General features: G+C 45.4%; 2 protein-coding genes across 2 annotated transcripts in view; both read left to right on the forward strand.

Moving 5' to 3' along the window:
• The window catches only part of phpt1 (phosphohistidine phosphatase 1), a 3,386-nt gene extending 2,535 nt beyond the window's left edge, over nucleotides 1-851 (forward strand). The window contains exon 3 of the mRNA XM_080528013.1: nucleotides 435-851. Within this exon, the coding sequence (XP_080384139.1) occupies nucleotides 435-527 (93 nt within the window). The 3' untranslated portion in view covers nucleotides 528-851. The remainder of the gene's footprint in view (nucleotides 1-434) is intronic.
• A 6,059-nt stretch (nucleotides 852-6,910) lies between these two features.
• The window catches only part of mamdc4 (MAM domain containing 4), a gene marked incomplete at both ends in the record, with an annotated part of 25,105 nt that continues 8,144 nt past the window's right edge, over nucleotides 6,911-23,871 (forward strand). The window contains 8 exons of the mRNA XM_080529715.1: nucleotides 6,911-7,031; nucleotides 7,400-7,519; nucleotides 15,127-15,360; nucleotides 17,060-17,185; nucleotides 17,651-17,809; nucleotides 18,049-18,146; nucleotides 18,927-19,082; nucleotides 20,068-20,158. Coding sequence (XP_080385841.1) covers nucleotides 6,911-7,031; nucleotides 7,400-7,519; nucleotides 15,127-15,360; nucleotides 17,060-17,185; nucleotides 17,651-17,809; nucleotides 18,049-18,146; nucleotides 18,927-19,082; nucleotides 20,068-20,158 — 1,105 coding nt within the window. The remainder of the gene's footprint in view (nucleotides 7,032-7,399; nucleotides 7,520-15,126; nucleotides 15,361-17,059; nucleotides 17,186-17,650; nucleotides 17,810-18,048; nucleotides 18,147-18,926; nucleotides 19,083-20,067; nucleotides 20,159-23,871) is intronic.

Here is a 23,871-nt window from a genome sequence, read left to right on the forward strand (position 1 = left end):
TTACACGATGAATATGAAATCGACGCCTTATAATAATAACCCATCTCTTCAGGTTACACCTTAACTGCTCCTCCTGAGACTTCTTCTGCCTCTCAGCACTGCGTCTCCTGAAGACACCCGCTTTTCCCCTCTACTGTGTCCCTAAGAACTTCTATTGCCCCCCTTGTACTGTTTCTCTGTTTCTCCAGTGTCAAAAAAACAACAACCTAGGTTTAGAAGAAGGTGATAGAAGAAGGTTTCTCCTTCTATCAATGGCCCCGGGCCTGAGCTGGATTACTCTTCTTGCTACGACTGGTGGATTGATGATTCACTTGCTTAGTATTCAAATGTATTGATTGTAAGTCGCTTTGGAATAAGGCGTCTGCTAAATGCCAAAAATGTAAATGTAAATAACCCAATGTTTACCTCTCAATTCCCGTATCCGTGCGTGACAGGGCTTCGGGAGGGCGAACCACGCCGTGTCGACAGAGAAACTCAAGGTCCGTTACCCTGAGTACGAGATCACCTGGGCCAACGAGGGGTACTGACCCACGCTACGGCTGGACCAGACCAGACACCGGACACCCTGGACCAGCCCCCGACACCGGACCAGCCCGTCTTGTGTTTGGACCTGGTTTAACCCCTCCTACACCGTGTGACACTGAGTGTGGGCCCAACAGAAGATGGCGATAGCAACCTCACCTACGCCCTGTAGATGACGATGGAAGACTGGAAGAGAGAGAGAAGGCTGTTGGACCCGAGCTGAACCTGGGACTAAAGACTGACGCAGTAGCGAGTTGCTGACTAAATTATTGCCAGAACAAGCGCTTAACTTTTTATTATTTTTTGTTTTTGTTTCAGTGAAACAATATACCTACATGAAAAATAGTAATTAATTAGGAAATCGATTTTTCATGTTGTTAATCATAAAACGAATAAATGTTTACATTGATTAATTGGTAACTAAATACTGATATCTAATCGTTTTTTGATCAGGAAATGTGTATTTTACAACAGCTGAGTATGGTATTCCATGATTCAGGGCCATAAAACTATTATCATGACACTCCATCTTTCAGAATAGCACCTCCATACATGTTATCTTGTTTCCACACAGAATATAAAAAAAAAAAAAAGCTTCTTGTGAGTTTAGAACTATAAGGTTCTATCTCCGTTTAGGGCAGTTCAGAGATATTGAGCGTCAAAGTTTTTACATTCCATTATGTTTTGTGAGATGGAACCTTTGTATTCTATTAATTACTAACAAAAAAAATTATGTAAAAAACTCAATTTTGACAAAAATGGAGATAGAACCTTATAATTCTAACGTCACGTTCTGTCATTAGTTTTCAGTCCACTTACATCTCTGTGTATCTAAATACAAGAAGTTAGTATTGTATGGTTTTGGCCACTAAACTTTAAACTGCTGATAATTGTGTGCACGCAACCTGGGTGTGAGATAAGCCACATACATAAGCTGTGTCTCAGTAAGTGAATCATCTATCCATCACTCGTCATAAAAAACGAATCTATGCCAACACCAGGGGCCTTTGGCAGCCAGTTACAATGCTAGAAGAAGGACGATTATTATTATTTTATTTTATTTCTGATGTCAAGTTGCTGCATGACTGTTGTCTCCTGAACACACGATTGGCAACCAGCTACGCCACCGAAAAGCAACGATGGCCAGAGTGTGTGTGTGGGGGGGGGGGGTCGGGCGGCGTTGTATTTGAACCTGAGCAGTGAGTTTAGTTGAGTTTATTTGGTTAAGAGAAGGACAGTGTGCACATGCATTAATTGTCCACAGGAAGCAGGAAGATGCTCATTTCCATCTGTCCTCCTAGTTTACCGTCTCAACTCTGTTAACGCTGGTGGCACGAAGACGAGGTCACTCTGAACTCAATTAGGACCTAATATACTTCCTGCTTGTGTTTCTTCTATGACTAATGAGGTGTCAGTCGGTCTGGCGGTGTGAATTGACATGATGTACGGTATTATGCCAGCTGATCTTACACAAGGCTGTCGCCTCCCATTTCTCTCCACTTTTCTGCTCTCTTCAGGGTGTCTCTACTGGCCATACTACAGTACTGTACATCCAAATACTAAATGGTCTGAATTATATAGCGCCTTATTCCAAAGCGCTTTACATTGGCCTCTCTCAAACACACATTCACACACCAATGGCGGCAAGCTACCATGCAAGGCGCCGGCCCGCTCATTGGGACCAATTTGGGGTTCAGTGTCTTGCCCAAGGAGTCAGGACATCTCGTCATCTGCCCAGACGGGGTTCAGGCTACTTATCTGCCGACCTTGCAATCACTAGACGGCGGCTCTACCTCCTGCGCCACAGCCGCCTCTTCATAGTGTCTCTACTGGCCATACTACAGAACTGTACATCAAACATACTAACACATGATCTTGTCACCTGTCCACTGCTTTCACTTCCTCCTGGGAGCATAACGTAGTAGATCAGATGAGGGCGTTCATTAAGCAATATCACACGAGAGGGAGTGTGTTATACTTAGTATATTATATCAGCACGGCTGTGATTCGGTCGTAGGTACGAGGCCGCCTGTGCGGCGGAGTGATACATTATAGTTAAAAGTCCCAGTGCTGTTATACTGTATATCAGCACTCATGGAATGCCTCTTGTCCAATCAAATTACTTGGTCGGAACTAACTGTTGTATAATTCAAAGTAATGATGCCTTTTATTCGGTAAGTGCTTCCTTTTATTTATTTTATTATTATTATTATTTATTTATTTTTTATTGTCAATGGTCATTACATTCAACATATCACAATCAACTCAGCTTCCTATGATCAAAGTATTTTTGTAATTTTTTATATATATTAAGTAAAGTAAAACAAAAATAAAAACAAACCAATAAAAAAGAAAAGAAAAAGAAATAGCGAGTGAACGCGGGGAGCTTTCATCTTACATATGACATAGATTAGAATAGAAAATGATTCAAGAAAATAAACTAAATTACAAAATCACCCTCTCATGTTCTTTTAACAGTTCAACAGAAATCTGACCGTACAGGAAACATATCCCGTCCATTTCGTCCAGATCCGATAGAATTTTTCTACCTGAATTCTGAAGGGAGTATGACATCTTTTCCATTATATACTGTATACAGTATATATCATGAATTATATCTATCCATTCATCCACTGTAGGTACATCTGGCTTTAACCATTTCTTGTGATAGCCTTTTTACTTGCTTGGTAAGCGCCTTCCTAAAAGCCCCAAGGTCACTTCATTGTACCTGGATAGTGAATAGGACTGTACCTCTTTGCACGGCATTTCATTAGGTTGCAGAAAGTGCACGTCAGGACGTATGACAGTGTGTTTTTTTACGACCGGAGGCAGGCCGCCACAGATGTGTACAGGTGGATGTAAAGTCCAGGTGTTATCTCTCTGGTCCTGGCAGGAAGTTGAGGGGGTTCAGAGTAAGAGTGTACGTGAGGAAACGCTACGCTGTCAGAATCTCTCTGCGAGAGGGAGAGGAGGACAGAGAGAGAGAGACAGACAGACAGTAAGAGAGAGAAACAGAGACAGAGGGAGAGAGAGACAGACAGACAGTAAGAGAGAGAAACAGAGACAGAGGGAGAGAGAGACAGAGAGAGAGAAACAGAGACAGGGAGAGAGAAACAGAGACAGAGGGAGAGAGAGACAGAGAGAGAGAAACAGAGACAGGGAGAGAGAAACAGAGAGAGACAGAGAGGAGGTCAGAGGGACAGAGAGAGGGAGACAGAGAGGAGGTCAGAGGGACAGAGAGAGGGAGACAGAGAGAGAGAGGAGGTCAGAGGGAGAGAGAGGGAGACAGAGAGAGACAGAGGAGGTCAAAGAGAGACAGAGGGAGACAGAGAGAGAGACAGACAGTGAGAGAGAAACAGAGATTGGAGGTCAGAGGGAGAGACAGAGAGAGGGTCCGCTGTTAGAGTTGTTAGGTGGTTCGCGGTGTTCCAACCTTCTCCACAGCTCCAGGGAGAGAGAAGACAGGGGACATGAGGACAGGGTCCCGCTGGGGGCTGTTAGCCCTGCTTCTACTGCTGACGATCCACTGGGGTAAGAAACCTGCAAGCCGCCTCAACATCTCCTGTCACACATCATACTTTACTGCTACCATCAGTGCCAGTACAAGGTAGGCTACTGTCCCTTCAACACAGTTGTCAGTTGGTGACTTTAGTGCGTTGTGTAAAGTGACTTTGGAACATCTAGGTGTTTCTACCACACATTGATCAGTGATCTTACATGAAGTGTGTGTGTGTGTGTGTGTGTGTGTGTGTGTGTGTGTGTGTGTGTGTGTGTGTGTGTGTGCATGTTTGTGTGTGTGTGTGTGTGTGTGTTTGTGTATGTGTGTGTGTGTGTGTGTGTATACACTCTGGTGACATGTATTCTGTCATCCTGCTATCAGAGACCTTTGTCTTGATGGCATCTCTGCTAGCGTTAGCTACTGGCTGCTACGGCCTTTGAACCTGCTAGCATTAGCAGCCTCGTAAAAGGCTGATCGGAACGGGCTCTGATAAGATGGCAACTGATAAGACCTGGCAAGATGTGGCATTCCTGCACGTCTTGGCCAATGAGAGACTCAATCAGAGCTATCTTTAGATGATGATGATGATGATGAGGATGATGGATTGTTGACATGTTGGATTTTAATAATTGACAGCAGTCGGCCTCACAGAGGCGGCCTCGCCAGCCTCAATCTAATTCAATTTGTTCATCCTTGATTTGTCGGGGTCATCCCTATGTTCCCACAGCCCAATGGTCCCACATTTCTAATATTTCATAGGTGGGCTAGGGATAGGGTTAGCGTTAGGGCTAGGGTTAGGACTAGGGTTAGGACTAGGGTTAGAGTTAGGGTTAGGGTTAGGGCTAGGGTTAGGACTAGGGTTAGGACTAGGGTTAGGGTTAGGGTCAGTGTTAGGGCTAGGGTTAGGGTCAGGGTTAGGGTTAGGGTTAGGGTTAGTGTTAGGGTTAGGACTAGGGTTAGGACTAATGTTAGGGTTAGGGTTAGTGTTACGGTTAGGGTTAGTTAGATTACTTAGAAATGTGGGAACATTGTAAGTAAGTAAGTAAGTAACGTTTATTTATATAGCACAACATTTACATCGACAAAACCTTTAAAAAATGTACAGCCGCCCAAAGTGCTTAACAGATAAAAGATAAAGAGAAAAACAAGATAAAATAGATAAAATACAGATGAAAGAAAACAGATAAAATAGATCAAATACACTAAAAGCAAGGTGCAGTACAAATAAAAGTGCAAAGAGTGCAGTGTATTAGTGTGTATAGAAGGCAGGCTCACCTCAGGTCAAAGGCCAGGGAGAAGAGATGTGTTTTGACTAGTTTTTTAAAAGCCTCAATGCTCTCGGCGGATCTGTGTGTGGAGGGGGAGACTATTCCAGAGCCTAGCGGCGGCCTTAGAGAAGGCTCTGTCCCCTCTAGTTTTTAATCTAGTCCTGGGGACCTCCAGAAGCAGTTGCTCAGCTGACCTAAACATTGGGCTGTGGGAACATAGACACGCTCCCGATTTGTCAACCATGGCCGATGACTTAATGAGTCACTGAGTCACACAGACGCCTCTCAGAGGTGACCGACTGACAGCTGTGTTGTCGTCCCACAGCGGCCGGCTCACCCAGACACGCCTGCCAGGCTCCGGAGATGACGTGTGACTTTGTGTGCGACTGCACCGACTGCAGCGACGAACACAACTGCGGTAAGACTCCCGCTGTCCAATCATATCGGACGTTATCGCCATTTACTTTTTTAATACAGTCCAGAGAACCAATCACACGCTGCTACACACCTCCCCTCTCCACGCCAGTCATGGAATGCTGCTGGGAGGGTTTCCAACTGACAGTTCCTGGTCAAGGATAATCGATATGCTGTAGATATTATATCAGTTAATAGATATGATATCTTAGATCTTATCTGAGAAACTAGTAATACAGCTCACTGACTCAGGCCTTGTTGGAGCAGATTGAAATCACAACAAATCTGAATCACGGGAATCGGTTTTGTGAATGGACGCCTGTCTTGACGAGTGAAAAAGTGAATGCCTACAAGATACATTAAAATACAAGATACATTAAAATACAAGATACATTCAAATACAGGCATTTGGGGGCGCTTGGTGTCGTAGCATGCTTGTCAAGCCTGGTTCGATTCTGGCCGTTGACCTATCCTTCCTATCATCCCTCCTCTCTCTCTCTCTCTCACCCATCCTTCCTGTCAATCTCTACTGTCTCTATCCTCCTCTCTCTCTCACCCATCCTTCCTGTCTATCTCTACTGTCTCTATCCTCCTCTCTCTCTCTCTCTCTCTCACCCATCCTTCCTGTCTATCTCTACTGTCTCTATCCTCCTCTCTCTCTCACCCATTCTTCCTCTCCACCTCTACTGTCTCTATCCTCCTCTTTCTCAACCATCCTTCCTGTCAATCTCTACTGTCTCTATCCTCTCTCTCTCTCTCTCTCTCTCTCTCTCTCTCTCTCTCTCTCTCTCTCACCCATCCTTCCTGTCAATCTCTACTGTCTCTAACCTCCTCTCTCTCTCTCTCACCCATCCTTCCTGTCAATCTCTACTGTCTCTATCCTCTCTCTCTCTCTCTCACCCATCCTTCCTGTCAATCTCTACTGTCTCTATCCTCCTCTCTCTCTCTCTCTCTCTCTCTCTCTCTCTCTCTCTCTCTCACCATCCTTCCTGTCAGCCTCTACTATTTCTATCCCAATAAAGCAATATGGGAAAGTGTGTCCAAACTTTTGACTGGTACTGTATATTAAAAAAACAAGCGTGTTTTATTGTGTTATTAGTAATATTATCTGACTGACTGTGAATTGTGTCTGTCGGGTGGGGGTCCACCTGCCACTCCAGGCTACTGGGGGCGGGACCTGTTTGCGTGCGCCTTCGAGGACGTGGAGATGTGTGGGTGGAGGGACCTGTCCGTCGACCCGCCCGTCTACAAATGGGAGCGCCGTCAGCGGGGCGACACTCTGCAGGCCAGCGGACCCTCCTCTGACTACACCACCGGGACGGCCGCAGGTACGCACACACACACACACACACACACACACGCACACACATATACTCAGCCACGCACACACACACATGCGCACATGCATGCATGCGCACACAGACACACACACATACACACATAGTAAAACTTTAGTAAGTAAGTAAAACTTTATTCATATAGCGCCTTTCGTACATGAAATGCAACTCAAAGCATACACACACACACACACACACACACACACACACACACACAGAGTATGCATGCATACTCTCACACACTCACAAAGACACATCCAAATCAATAAGACTTTTGAATGAAAACATAGATTTTTGCATATGTGTGTGTACATACAGTGTGTTTGTTTGTGTGTGTGTGTGTGTGTGTGTGTTTCCAGGCTGGTTCATGGGAGTGACGTCAGTGACCTCAGACGGCACGGCGGTCCTGGAGTCTCCCTGGATCCAGCAGACGGCTCCTACCTGCAGACTGAGGCTGAGGTACTTCCTGTGGGACGCAGGTACGTCTGCCACACCCGCCCACACGCACACGCATCACACGCTGAGGGTAGGGCACTAGGGGGGTATTCCATCAACAAGGCTTAAGGAAAATCCAGGCTTATTCTGATAAGTCTCGCAAGAATTAGCTAAATATATCCAGGCTTATGAAAACACCTTTCTGGTACAGAGGTGTCAGTTCTGTGGCACAGTTAACAGTTAACAGTTAACAGTGAACAGTGAACAGTGAACAGTGAACAGTGAACAGTGAACAGTGAACAGTGAACAGTGAACAGTGAACAGTTAACAGTTAACAGTTCTGCCTGTGGACATGCGGTGCCGATAACTTGTCGCAATAACCTGTGGTGCAGATGTTGTGTATTCTTATTGGTTATGAATCAAAGAACAGTTAGTTTAAGACAATTTAATCAGACAGATATATACATTACATGCGTTCCCCATGGACTTCGGCTGGAAAGAGAACGCTCTCTCCCCCTCTCCCCGTCTCGTTCCAGAGGGGAGGGGCCAGCGTGTATGTGTGTCTTTGCCCAACCCCCAGGTCTCTGATAGCTGGTCCAGGGGCCATCTGTTAATGATCAGTGTGTGTGTGTGTGTGTGTGTGTGTGTGTTTAAAATATACTACATATTCATACATAGATCATACATACTACAGAAATATACGACACATCCCCCCTCGGACCACCCAGAGGGTGTTCCGAAACTAAACTACCATAAAACAAAAACAAAAACACAAAACCCCACAAAACATCACAAAAAAAAAAAAAAAAAAAAAAAAATTTTTTTTTTTTTTAAATAAAATTACAAATTAAAAAATAAACAACAACAGACAGAAAAACTACACCAACACACAACACAAGAAGCACAATAACACAGACCAACCCAGGACCAGTATTAGGACCCAAAGATATCATAAACAAAAAATAGAAAACAACCAATAATAAAAAGAATTTTGAAAATAACAATCACAATTAAACTAAACACAGTTCATCATGCACAAATCAATACAGAAACTTCCAACGACCGATGTTTTCTTTGTCCTTGAAGCGTCAGGGTCAGAGGTTACTAGCACTTGTACCCAGTTGGAGAACAGCCTTTACCGCTGTCTCAGATTGATAACACTTTCATAGTCAGGAGCTTCCATTTTCGTTGCGCTAGGAACAGAACCTCTCTCCTAGCTTTGTATAACCACCACATCACTTCTCAACTGACCTCAATCACACGATATAGAAACAAACAAACAATACACAAATAATGACATTCAGTTATCATAACACATAATTCTCCAACAGTAAGCATAGGACAAAGGGAATGCATTAATGCATAGATCTTCACCTCAGGTGAGGACTAGTCTTCTGAAAAGTTCATTAACGTGGACTGAGTGACTGATTTTCCAAAAACAGTCAATGAGGCCCTGCCTCCTAAGAAAGTCAAAAATCATGTCTGCTATAATAGGTGCTCCTATCTTAGCAAAATAAGTTTCCCATGCCCCTAAGACCGTTTCCAGCCATGCTATCATCTGCTGTCCATTCCCGTCGTTCCCTTTGATCTGCTGCTTCACTACCCTATTCATAGTCTTTAATCTTTTCCTAACTGGTCGTCGTCCGTCAGTGTCATTGAGGTTCAGGCAGCCGCCTGGTCCCCTCCCACGCTGATCAAGGTCTGGGGAGTCGCCCTCAGCATCATCTGAAGCATGGTGCAGGCACTCGCCAGCATCCCCAGTAGCACAGGTGTCCAGGCTTTGGACACTCCCAGGCTGGACCTCCAGACTGTCAACACTCTCTGCTTCGTTGGTTTCTGGTTCATTGGCATCTGGACAGCTTTCCACTGTCCCCTCGGTTTCAGGCACTGCCGGTAATGTCACTGGCTGTAACACTGGCATTGCCACTGGCTCTGGCAACACCACAGCATCTCCTCGTAGCTCCTCCTTCTCAGGTTCTCTGGGGACCTCGGCACCTGTTGGCACAACATCCTGCCTACTCTGTACATCCACCCCCCTGTCCACCACCCGTGGCCCTATTGGGGTAGGGATATTCCCAGACACCACTGGTGTACCCACTCTGATGTTGTTTCTCCAGCAGACCCCACATTGACCCAAAGCATGGTCAATCTGTTCCATCAAATATGGACTCCAAAACCCATATTCCTTGGTGATCTTGCGTCTTACCTCCCCCCTAGCCACATGTGCTAATCCATGAGCTTCCCGTATTAACATGCCTATTAAATCTGAGGGTGCTACAACCAACCCCTCATGATTCCTCCATAGACCTGTGTCATCCTGACTTGCCCCCCTTGCTAGCCAAACGTTCTTGTCTAACATAGTTGCTCTACTCTGTAACATCAATAAATCCTCAAGTGTGACCATGCCCTGTAATTGCTTTTCATGTGTGACCAGAAGACCTTTACCTGCCTTGTCTGCTCCTGTAATGGCTTTGGCTGCATCCTCTGCAGCCCTGTTACCTTGTGTGACATGTGATGAGTCAGACCTGTGTGCGGCACACTTCACTATGGCTAATTCCTTTGGCTTCATCATGGCTTGTAACAGCTTCATGATCTGTGCGTGATGCTGTATAGGCGTACCATCAGTTCTCTTAAAACCCCGCCCCCTCCATACAGCTCCATTAAAATGACAAACATTATGTGCATAGGCAGAGTCGGTGTACACTGTCACTCTCCGTCCGGTTCCCAAGTTGCATGCTTCCGTGAGGGCAATCAATTCAGCCAACTGAGCCGAGCAAGGCTGAGGAACTGCCTCAGCCTGTTCTACAATAAACTTTGAATTCTGTGCTTTAACTAAGGAATACCCAGCGCACAAAGTTTCTCCTACCCCGTAACAAGACCCATCAACCCAATATTCTATATCAGCTCCCTTTAAAGGCAAAGCTTGTAGGTCTGTTCTATGCTTAATCACTCTGGCTGTCGATGGAATCTGAGCACCGGATGGCACCGTCACCTGACAGCCGTCAGGTGTGCATTTTACTGTACAGTTCAATTGGCATAGAGCATCTCTCCCTAGCAGCCCTGTTGGCGTGTGTTCTGACACAAGTGTTGACAGAGTTGCTCTCTGTCCCTTGTACTCTAAGTCTACAAGCTCAGTTGTAGGAATCAGCTGTTTAATTCCCTCAAATCCGATTGTCTTCACATATTCTCTAGACATAGGGAGGTGCGTGGCGCCTTCAGGCTTCTGTGTCACCACCAGCTGGCACCTCCCACTCGGATCTTCCGGGCACCCCTATAGGCCAGCTGCTGGGCCTCCGTAAGGGTTCATCACTCCTGGAGCAGGTGTAGTAGGGGGCCAATATCCTCCTCCTTGGCTCCCCCCTGCGCCCCCCTGGGGCCTGTTGCAGCAGGCACAGGCTAGATGTCCATTCTGGTCGCATTGGCATGGTTCTAGCATCTCCTTCCCTGCTGCTGTCCATCCCCCTGGTGGTGGTCCTTGGCCAGGCTGTGTGTACATTTGGTATGGAACCGCTTGCACCCCTGGTGGCCCTTGTGGGTATGGATACCCCCCTTGTGGCCCCTGTGGGTAGGACTGGTAAGTAGCAGGATACCCCCCTTGTGGCCCCTGTGAGTAGGACTGGTAAGTAGCAGTCTGCACTCCAGGTGGCTGTTGCTGTGGGGCTAAAGCCTGCACTCCCTCTATGTTCCTCTCGCTTTCAGTCAATTGCACATGAGTCAATATTCTGAGTGATTCTTCGTCTCGTGCCTTCTGTATCTGAATATTCTTTCGATATAACTCAACTTGATGAGCTACGTGGTCTATATAAACAGCTTTGTTCATGTGTCGTAGCCCCACCACTTCTGCTAGCTTATCCTTAACTGGGGTAGGAAGCCCTTCTTGTATTTTTTCCCTGATTATGGATTTTTCTAAGGGGTTATCTTCAGCGTCTTTCCCTGTCACACTTCTCCATTGAGAGTGCACACGGGCAACATAACCCCTGGGATTCTCATCCCCCCCCAGTGGCTTCACAATGATATTGTCTGGGTGAATGTGAGTAGGGTAGGTCTCTCTGATTGCTTTCCACAGCCTGCCTCTGTTTGCTGCGAAGAGCTCTGGATCATAAACTGATGTATTGATATATCTATGAAGTCCTGCCTTCATCAATATTTCCTGCATTGTATCCAATCCTGCAATAAAAGCTAAGAGTCTTTTCAGGTCTCCCATCGCGGCCTGCGTTCCTGTCAGTATCACGTCGACCTCTCGCGTCCACGAATGTCCTCCCTCTTGAAGAACTGGGAGTTTCTCGATCACTTCAGACAGATCTGTATGATGCCACGGATGATATTCCATCTTGTTACCCCGAATCAGCACTGGACAGTTCTTTAATGTATTTGATGACATTCGGTGACAATCTCCCTCTTTCTCCGGGCGTCTTCTCCCACCTTTCCTTTCGGCTGTGGCTATCATCTTCCTGACCTGCGCGTTGTAGCCTCCATCTGCATTGTCGTCATCACTTGAGTCTTCACTGCCATCTTCGCTGTCATCTTCCTCGTCACTCCTGTCGTCCCCTTTTCCCCTTGGCTCCTTCTTCTTCTTCTGGGAATGATCCTCCAGTGCCTTAGCATATGGAGGGGGACTGGAGGCAGGACACAGGTCTGGGGATGAAATGTTCAGTTTCTGTTCCAGTGTTCTGGCCAATTCTTTTTTCTTTTCCGGTTCCATCTGAGCTATTTTCTGTCCCTCTACCTTAAATAGATCTAAAATAGCTAACTCTAACTTGCGTTTCTCTGATCTAATCTTTCCTCTTTGATGTGCTTTGTGCCCATTGATAAGTATCTCCAATGTTGCAATTAATTGTAAATTAAGGCTGCCCTCTTTCGGCCACGGCTGTTCAATGTATGCCCAACGGCTATTCCATTTCGTAGACATTTTGCTAATTTCCCTAACAAGAGGATTCATTTTTTCCACTACAGCCATAGGGGATAACGTAGCCAACATTCCACGATGTTCACTAATATCTTTTAACAGCTTCGTGGAATTCGACCCCATTCTACTTGCTCAATATGCTGACAATATTCTATATTAGATAAGGTGTACGCTTCTTACAACCCACCTTCCTATTGTCTTGTTTGCTAAACAAATGCTAGTCCAATATAACTGTATTAACCGTCCCCACAAAACCCTGCAACTCAGAATAACAGATTTGCCTCTTGTGTATGTCAGTGCAGTATTAACTTAAATCTAATCTCTGTGTAAGTACTTTATACTTAAATGTGTTTCCTAATTGTTTATGAATATGTGTCACTTAATTACTCATTCAATACTAATTACAGTTCTGGTCAACACAATTATTAAATCACAAAGGCTGATCAACACCTAAGTATTCACCGATCCACAAAAACCCTTTTACTGCTCAACTATCAAATATGTACTATTCTGCTATTCCTTAATCAAACACTGTGGAAATGACCTAACTAAAATAAAATATGTAAATTACAAATATTAATTACAACCTGTAAATAAATCGACTTGTTATTTGGAAAAGAATGAATGATTAATTATTAATTACAATCTGTAAAGAAATCGACTTGTTAAGTGAAAGGAATGAATGATTAGTTAGAATTATTCATTGACACTTCATTGATGTAAACCTGTGAAGTCAATTAGCTATTATCAACATATCATTAGATTGTCACAAAACAATTGATCAAAGTTTTGTGAAAACAGAGAAATAAAATGATCTGAATAATTAATTCAATCAATTTGTAATTAATTAAATTAATTAAAGTAATGTAATACATTACAATCATCTATAACCATCTATTTATTAATGTATCGGACTGTTTCATCGACCTCAGCTGTATCTCCCTGAGGATTTAGTGTTTTAAAATGTCTCGTCGTATTTTGTCCAGCAGGCGGCGCCAAGCAACCGACTTGCGTATCGATTGCGCATGCGCCAGCTCTTCCACCCCCCCTTTTCTCCTTGAAACTGGAGACAAAGACAGCCTTGTATGAGAGAGGAAGGAGGAGGGGGAGGGGCTGGTCTTTGCCCCAAGATAGGTCCTCAAAACCGCTCCTGTGAAGAGATTAGTCTCACAACATCCACGACACAACAACTTCACGATTATCTTTCAATCCAGTTAGACTATTATTTATCTCATTCAAATATTCTACAATGCAGTCTCTTCACAGAGATATCTAGGCTTCTTTGTGTCCGCGTGTCTGCGCGCGTGCCCGAGCGTGCGTGTTATCGCTCCGTTTACACAGGACAACACAAATGGCGTCTACGCTCCGCTGACAGTACACTGCAAATGGCCGCTTACACAATGGCGTCGTTTCAAACAGACAAAGAGCCTCATATGTTTTTCACTGCTACAATACAAAATAGACTACCCAGTCCATTTACACCTTAACACAATTCTACACACACACTCACGATATTCCGTAATACCGCTATTAGTTACACAACTAATATCTTAACATAAAAAAGCGAATTACCAAATTCAGCCCTATATCACCAATATACCAATCTAATCGTATATTTACAAAAACGGGCTTCAAAGTCCGGCTCTCACCACCCACCCATCAAAGATTATGAAAAGTTTGTTTCTATTCCAACAAGATTACCGTTACACAGATTCTTTTGACTATAACTTATCTGAGATTTACAGTCTATTTTAAACACACCAATCGACTAGAGAGCGATCTCTGCAGAAACCTACCTTCTTCGTTAGATTGAAGTTTGCAAAATACTGTAAATTAAGCTATATTATCTCCGTTGCTTGCTCGCCATGTGTTGTGTATTCTTATTGGTTATGAATCAAAGAACAGTTAGTTTAAGACAATTTAATCAGACAGATATATACATTACATGTGTTCCCCATGGACTTCGGCTGGAAAGAGAACGCTCTCTCCCCCTCTCCCCGTCTCGTTCCAGAGGGGAGGGGCCAGCGTGTATGTGTGTCTTTGCCCAACCCCCAGGTCTCTGATAGCTGGTCCAGGGGCCATCTGTTAATGATCAGTGTGTGTGTGTGTGTGTGTGTGTTTAAAATATACTACATATTCATACATAGATCATACATACTACAGAAATATACGACACAGATTTGTAGGATATGATTGGTTCCCAAGAATAGGGATCTCATAGACGGCAGTTATAGCAGATCTGCAAAAAAATACGTCCATTTTGTTTTTTGAGGTTATCTCCCTCAAAAGACCTGCTGTATTTTGTTTGTTGTTATATCTGACTTTGCTGTTGTTGATTTTATATTGTTTTGATATGTGGTTTTAACTATGTCTTGTAAGGTGTCCTTGAGAGACTTGAAAGGCGGCCATGAATACAATTTATTATTATTATTATTATTATGACTATTATGACTAATATGATTATTACGATTAATATGATTATTATTATGATTATTATGATTATTATGATTATTCTTATTTTGTTATGATTATGATTGTTATGATTATTATGACTATTATGACTATTATGACTATTATGATTATTACGATTAATATGATTATTGTTATGATTATTAATATGATTATTATCACCATTATTAATAATCATATTATTATGATTATGATTATTATTATTGTTGTTATTATTATTATTATTATTATTAAAAGGGGGTTTATTAACCAGGTGCTCCCCTCTGCCCCCTGCAGGTCTGTCAGGGCTAGGGCAGGCGCCGCTGTGGGCCTCTCTGTGGCGGGAGGACTCCCAGCAGGCCGTGGTGTGGCGCCCCGAGCCGTCCAGCTTCCGGGGCTGGCGGGAGGCCACCGTGTTCCTGGGCCGCGTCCCCGTGCCCTTCCAGATCCGCCTCACGTCCCAGCGCGCCCACGGTAGCCGTGGCGACGTGGCCGTCGACCAGCTGGAGTTCCTGGACTGCGCCCTGCCTGGTGAGTGAACCGGGTCTCCTGGTTCCCTTGTCTTTAGCTCCGCCCCTTTGGTGGTTGACCCATCGTGACGTTAGAATTATAAAGTTCTATCTCCATTTTTGTCTCAAAATTTAGTTTTTTACATAATCTGATCCATTAGGTGTTTATTAATGCCTGTGTGGTGTTATTTTTAAAATGTTGACATTTCTGAGTTAGTAATTAATAAAATACAAAGGTTCCATCTCCCAAACATAATGCCTGGTGAGTCCCCTGTGTCTCCTGGTCCCTCTTTTCTTCCTCCTCTCACGGAGGCGCTACAAGTCATTGACTGCGTTAACATGCACACCATATTCTGATTAAGGTCAATATTCTGGTTAATGTAATATTCCTATAAGGTGTTTATATGCGCTGTTACTGTAGCAACTGGAATATTCCGTTTACATGTTAATTGGCATATTCCCGTGGTCCGTTCGGCGGGAAAATCTGATGAATTCATCCGGAAGTAGTTGTTACTATAGTAACGTTAGTGTTGGTAGCTTGGTTGTGGACTTGTGGTCGTTTTGAGCATATTCCGATTAATACAGGAATATGGTGTGCATATAAACGTAGTCATTGTTCCCAAAGACTAAACGCTTCACCAACAGCGTTTTCCCCATAGCCATCAGGACTCTGAACGCCTGTTGTCTGTTTTTTGTCTGACGTTGTCTATTGTGCACTTGTTTGTTTTTGTCATTTGTGTGCTGCAGAGATTAATACGCTGTACTGAGAACAAATTCCACCGGCTTTGGTCGTGTGGCTAACTATCTATCTATCTATCTATCTATCTATCTATCTATCTATCTATACATCTATCTATCTACTGTATCTATCTATCTATCTATCTTTAGCTCCCGCCCTTTGGTGGTTGACCCATATCTCCCACATCGGGTCATTTAGATTAGATTAGATTAGATTAAATTAGATTACTTTATTGTCATTGCAGAGTACAAGTACCAGACAACGAACTGCAGTTAAACTCTAACCAGAAATGCAAATAGTGATATAAGAACATGATATAAAAAACAGTGACTTTAAGAGGTTCAAGTTCAGTTTATTTGTCATTACTTTGAACACGAGTACACAACACAACCAAACGCCTCAGGCAAAGCAGCTCCTCAACATCTGTAGAATGTAATAAAGATTGTAAGCTAATAACAGTAACAGTAACAGTGTTTGTTAGCTGCAGAGAGAACCAGGCGTGGCTGTGGTGACTGTTGTCCTGGATGGTCTCCCCAACCCTCCTCTTCCTCACTAGGCCACTACTGACTGCTGTTTCTATCTCTCTCCATCTCTCCCACCCTCCCACTCTCCCCCTCTCACCCCCTCCCTCCCACCCTCCCCGTCTCTCACCCTCTATCACCCTCACCCTCACCCTCACCCCCTCTCCCTCTGTCTCCCCCTCTCTCCCCCCCCCTCCCTCCCTCACCTTCTCTGTCCCCCTCCCTCCCACCCTCCCCGTCTCTCCCTGTCTCTCCCTGTCTCTCACCCTCACCCCCTCTCCCCCTGTCTCCCCCTCTCTCCCCCTCCCCCCCTCCCTCCCCCTCTCTCCCCCTCCCTCCCTCCCTCCCCCCCTCACCTTCTCTCACACCATCCCCCTCTCACCCCCACCTTCCTCCTCTCTCTCCCTCTCCCTCACCCCCCTCTCCCCCTCTCCACCCCCCCCCCCCCCCCCGCCCCTCAGAGCCAGTCCCAGGGGAGGGCTGTGCCGCCGGGCTGCTGGAGTGTGTGAGGGAGGGGTGTGTGGATGAGAGGCAGGTCTGTGACGGTACTGACGACTGTGGAGACAACACAGACGAGGCTGACTGTGGTGAGACACACTTTCCTCTGACTGTATTATTATTGTAATTATTATTATTAATAATATTATTATTATTATATTATTGTTGTTGTTATTATTATTGTTGTTGTTATTGTTATTATTATTAGTAGTAGTAGTATTACTATTATTATTATTATTATTATCATTATCATTATTATTATTATTATTATTACTACTATTATTATTATTATTATTATTATTATTATTATCATTATCATTATTATTATTATTATTATTATTATTATTAGCATTATTATTATTAGTAGTAGTAGTATTATTACTATTCTTCTTATTCTTCTTATTCTTCTTATTATTATTAGCATCACTATTATTATAATTATTATAATTATTATTATTATCATTATTATTATTATTATCATTATTATTATTATCATTATTATTATTATTAGCATCATCATTATCATCCGTCCGTCCGTCTATCTGTATGTCTAGGAGAGTACTGGGGCTGTGACTTTGAGACAGACACGTGTGAGTGGGACCTCAGGACCATATCCACGCTGGTGTGGCAGAGGACCAGTCAGAGCGCCATCTCCTCCCTGTCTGACCCCCTCAAAGGACCCGGGAGAGACCACTCCACCAACACTGCTGCAGGTACCATCTCAGTAGAGAGTCATCATCATCACTGTTCTATAATGTACTATATATCTGTTCTATAATGTCCTATATATGTTCTATAATGTCCTATATATGTTCTATAATGTCCTATACTGTATATGTTCTATAATGTCCTATATATGTGTTCTAGAATGTCCTATCTATGTGTTCTAGAACATTTTTCATTTCTTGAATACGAATTTTTCGGTTCTTAAACATTTTTCATTTCCCCACAGGTCACTTCCTGTATGTGACTGACGAAGGGCAGAAAGATGATTGGGCGTCCTTTCAGAGTCCTGTCCTTGATCCCACCAATGGCACAGAGCCTTGCACGGTACTGTACTCCCACACACTCCTGTCCTGCTTTCACACACACACACGCACGCTACCACACACATGCACACACACACACACACACACACACACACACACACACACACACACACGCACGCTACCACACACATACACACACACACACACACACACACGCACGCTACCACACACATGCACACACACACACACACACACACACACACACACGCACGCTACCACACACATACACACACACACACACACGCACGCACGCTACCACACACATACACACACACACACACACCTACACACACACCACACACACACACACCCACAAACACACTCACACACACACTCACACACACACACACACATACACACACACACGCGCGCGCTACCACACACATACACACACACACACACGCACGCTACCACACACCACACACACACACACACACACCTACACACACACACACACCACCACACACACGCACACACACACACACATACACACACCCACACCCACACACATACACACACACTTACTACTCCGGCTACTAGATCTCAATGTATCTCTAACATACAGACATTACATGATGACATCAGCGTCTTTGAGCCCCGGAAAAGCGCTATATAAATATAATGATTTATTATTATTATGACATTCTCCCCCCTGTGCTGTATGTAGATGGTGATAGATAGATAGATAGATAGATAGATAGATAGATAGATAGATAGATAGATAGATAGATAGATAGATAGATAGACATGATGACATTCCCACCCCCTGTGCTGTATGTAGATGGTGATGTACACCCACCAGTTGGGGCCCAGGTCCGGCGGTCTGTCGGTGCTGGTGGCGGACCGGAGGATCTACCCTGTGTGGGAGCGGGGCGGGGCCCTGGGGGACCTCTGGGTCAAGGCTGAGGTGGAGGTGTTCTCTGACACCACCTTCCAGGTGAGAGAGAGAGAGAGGGTCAGACTCAGACCTTCCAGAGAGAGAGAGAGAGGATCAGACTCAGACCTTCCAGAGAGAGAGAGAGAGGATCAGACTCAGACCTTCCAGGTGAGAGAGAGAGAGAGAGGGTCAGACTCAGACCTTCCAGGTGAGAGAGAGAGAGAGAGAGGGTCAGACTCAGACCTTCCAGGTGAGAGAGAGAGAGAGAGGGTCAGACTCAGACCTTCCAGGTGAGAGAGAGAGGGTCAAACTCAGATCTTCCAGAGAGAGAGAGAGAGGGTCAGACTCAGACCTTCCAGGTGAGAGAGAGAGAGAGAGCGGGTCAGACTCAGACCTTCTAGGTGAGAGAGAGAGAGAGAGAGAGAGGGTCAGACTCAGACCTTCCAGGTGAGAGAGAGAGAGAGAGGGTCAGACTCAGACCTTCTAGGTGAGAGAAAGAGAGAGAGGGTCAGACTCAGACCTTCCAGGTGAGAGAGAGAGAGGGTCAGACTCAGACCTTCCAGGTGAGAGAGAGAGGGTCAGACTCAGACCTTCCAGGTGAGAGAGAGAGAGAGAGGGTCAGACTCGTACCTTCCAGGTGAGAGGACCAGAGAGAGGGTCAGACTCAGACCTTCCAGGTGAGAGAGAGAGAGGGTCAGACTCAGACCTTCCAGGTGAGAGGACCAGAGAGAGAGGGTCAGCCAGACTGGAGCAGTTAAGTTAAGGGTTAAGTGCCTTGCTCAAGGGCACAAAGGCACCTTAGATACCCTCCTGGGGTAGGGATGGAACCAGCGACCTAGCGACCTAGCGATTGCTGACCAACATCCTCTCTCTCCTCTTTAGACCACGCTACTGTAGGACATTTCATTCTAGATTGAATTTGAGTTCGACATTCTTGATCCCCGTTCCCAAAGTGTGTTTTTTCTTGACCCTCCACTCCACCTCCTTTTTCTCTCGCCCCCACCATTCCTCCCCCTCTCCATCCTGTTCCGTCCATCCGTCTCAGATCGTCCTGGTGGCGGCGCTGAGGGCGGAGGCGTACGGAGGGATCGCTATAGACAGCATCACCATGTCCCCTGGGTGTCGCATCTCCACAGGTGAGCCTCTCCCTCTCCCTCTCCTTCTCCCTCTCCCTCTCCCTCTCCCTCTCCCTCTCCCTCTCCCTCTCCACAGGTGAGCCTCTCTCCCTCTCCTTCTCCCTCTCCCTCTCCCTCTCCCTCTCCCTCTCCCTCCCCCTCTCCCTCTCCTTCTCCCTCTCCTTCTCCCTCTCCCTCTCCTTCTCCCTCTCCCTCTCCTTCTCCCTCTCCCTCTCCCTCTCCCTCTCCTCTCCCTCTCCTTCTCCCTCTCCCTCTCCCTCTGCACAGGTGAGCCTCTCTCCCTCTCCCTCTCCCTCTCCCTCTCCCTCTGCACAGGTGAGCCTCTCTCCCTCTGCACAGGTGAGCCTCTCTCCCTCTCCTTCTCCCTCTCCTTCTCCCTCTCCCTCTGCACAGGTGAGCCTCTCTCCCTCTCCTTCTCCCTCTCCTTCTCCCTCTCCCTCTGCACAGGTGAGCCTCTCTCCCTCTCCCTCTCCCTCTCCCTCTCCTTCTCCCTCTCCCTCTCCCTCTCCCTCTCCCTCTCCCTCTCCCTCTCCACAGGTGAGCCTCTCTCCCTCTCCTTCTCCCTCTCCCTCTCCCTCTCCCTCTCCTTCTCCCTCTCCCTCTCCCTCTCCCTCTCCCTCTCCCTCTCCTTCTCCCTCTCCCTCTCCTTCTCCCTCTCCCTCTCCTTCTCCCTCTCCCTCTCCTTCTCCCTCTCCCTCTCCCTCTCCCTCTCCTCTCCCTCTCCTTCTCCCTCTCCCTCTCCCTCTGCACAGGTGAGCCTCTCTCCCTCTGCACAGGTGAGCCTCTCTCCCTCTCCCTCTCCCTCTCCTTCTCCCTCTCCTCTCCCTCTCCTTCTCCCTCTCCCTCTGCACAGGTGAGCCTCTCTCCCTCTGCACAGGTGAGCCTCTCTCCCTCTCCCTCTCCCTCTCCCTCTCCCTCTCCTCTCCCTCTCCTTCTCCCTCTCCCTCTCCTTCTCCCTCTCCCTCTCCCTCTCCTTCTCCCTCTCCCTCTCCCTCTCCCTCTCCCTCTCCCTCTCCCTCTCCCTCTCCACAGGTGAGCCTCTCTCCCTCTGCAGCGAAGAGTTTCACGTTTTATTGTTACGTCACATTATAAGAGAGTAGAATTCTTAGGCTTCAGTTCCTGACATTGCAGCACAAAGACAATAAGGCAGAATTCAAGATAAAAAAGTGACAATAAGACAGGATACAATTTGCAGTGTATCCTAATTAGCAGTTAGCAATTAGCAGTACAACTAGTAAATATAATAGATAGTTGCTCCCAGTGCATGGTAGCTTGCCGCCATTGGTGTGTGAATGTGTGTGTGAATGGGTGAATGAGAGGCCGTTGTAAAGCGCTTTGGATAAAGGCGCTATATAAGTGCAGTCCATTTACCATTTTAGTTCAAGCAGTAAAGTGGCTGGCTAGAGCACCACAGTAAGAGGCCCTCTGTTAGTACAGCATAGGCAGGACGGGGGAGGCTGTGGCGCAGGAGGTAGAGCCGGCGTCTAATGATCGCAAGGTCGGCAGATCTGTGGATGGAACCCCGGCTGGCCACATGTCGAGGTGTCCTTGGGCAAGACACTAAACCTCAAATTGCTCCCAATGAGCTGGGCCTGTGCCTTGCATGGTAGCTTGCCGCCATTGGTGTGTGAATGTGTGTGTGAATGTGTGTGAACGGGTGAATGAGAGGTAGTTTTCTTTTTGTTTTCTTATAATTTGGTTTAGTCTAATAGGTGGCTCTGCTTGTGACTGTGAGAGTCCCAGAACTAGCTGGCTGAGGGGGCATCTCCCTAGAGTCTCTCTGTGGGTAGGGCTTTGTTGTGGAGCGTGTCAGGGTGACTTTCTTTTAGGTGGTTGTAAAATGTAAACGCTCTCTTTTGAATTTTTATAATTAGTGGGTATCGTCCTAATTCTGCTCTGCATGCGTTATTTGGTGTTTTGCGTTGGATACGCAGAATGGATTTGCAGAACTCTGCATGCAGAGTCTCAATTTGGTGTTTGTCCCATTTTGCAAAATATTGGTTGGCAGGTGGACCCCAGACCTCGCAACCATAGAGGGAAATGGGTTCTATAAGGGAGTCCAATAATTTGAGCCAGATTTGAATAGGGATGTCTAACTTGATGTTCCTTTTGATGGCGTAAAAAGCCCTCCTTGCCTTATCTCTCAGGTCGTTCACAGCTACCTGTGGTGCTGATGTTTAGGCCGAGGTAGGTATAATTCTTTGTATGTTCTAGGGCAATTGTATCTAGGAAGAATTTGAATTTGTGGTGCTGGAGGCTGGATCTTTTTTGGAAAATCATAATTTTCGTCTTAGTGTGATTCACTGTCAAGGCCCAGGTCTGGGAGAATTGGTATAGAAGGTCGAGGTGCTGTTGTAGCCCTTCTTTGGTTGGGGACAGCAGCACCAGGTCATCAGCAAACAGTAGACATTTGACTTCTGTGTCTACTAGGGGGATGCCAGGTGCTGCAGACTGCTCTAATGTTTTTGCCAAACTGTTGATATAGATGTTGAAGAGGGTTGGACTCAAGCTGCATCCCTGTCTAACCCCCCGGCTTTGGGAAAAGAAGTCTGTGTGGTTTTTGCCAATCTTAACAGCACACTTGTTGTTAGTGTACATTGACTTTATGATGTCGTAGGTTTTTCCTCCAACACCATTTTCCAACAGTGTGAATAAAAGACCTTTGTGCCAAATTGAATCAAAGGCTTTTTTGAAATCTACGAAGCAGGCGAATAGTTTGCTTTTGTTTTTGTTTATTTGGTTGTCAATTAGGGTGCTGAGGGTAAATATATGGTCTGTTGTACGATACTTTGGTAAAAAAACCAATTTGGGATTTGCTTAGGACATTGTTTACAGTGAGGTAATGTAGGAGTCTGTGGTTGATGATCATACAGAGGATTTTTCCCAAGGTTGCTGTTGACACAGATCCCACGGTAGTTATTTGGATCAGATTTATCTCCACTTTTGTGGAGCGGCGTTATCAATCCTTGGTTCCAAATATTGGGGAAGATCCCAGAGCTAAGGACAATGTTGAAGAGTTTTAATATAGCCAATTGGAATTTGACGTCTGTGAATTTTAGCATTTCATTTAGGATGCCATCGACACCACAGGCCTTCTTGGTTTCGAGTGAATTTATTTTGTCCTGTACTTCCTTTAGTGTAATTGGAGAGTCTAGCGGGTTCCGGTAGTCTTTTATGGCTGACTCTAAACTTTGTAGTTTATCTTGTATGTGTCTGCTGTTTATTTTTCTCTATTGGACCAAAGAGATTGGAGAAGTGATTTACCCATATACTGTATCTCCATTTTGGATGGGTAGTTCCATTTTTCCCAGAATTTGTTTGTTTTTATGGATTCCTCTATAGAGTGTAGCTGGTTTCTAACATGATGGTCCCTTTTTTTCTTTAATGTATTTTTATACAGTTTTAATGTTTCACCATAGTGAAGACGTGTGCTCTGGTTGTCTGGGTCTCTATGTTTCTGGTTTGATAGGTTCCTTAGTTCCTTTCTGAGGTTTTGACACTCGTTGTCGAACCATTTGTCATTGTTGTTATTTCTGGGGGGTTTTCTATTTGAGGCCTTTAGGTCAGATAAGGAGGCTGAAAGGTCAAATATATTATTAAGGTTTTCTACTGCCTTGTTTACACCTTCACTGTTGTTTTGAAAGGTTTTTTTCAGGAACTGGTCTAATAGTGATTGAACTTGTTGACTTGTTGTTGTCTAATAGCGTTTTGAT

Source organism: Nansenia antarctica, assembly GCF_963989245.1.
Source record: "Nansenia antarctica genome assembly, chromosome: 4".
NCBI lineage: Eukaryota > Metazoa > Chordata > Actinopteri > Argentiniformes > Microstomatidae > Nansenia > Nansenia antarctica.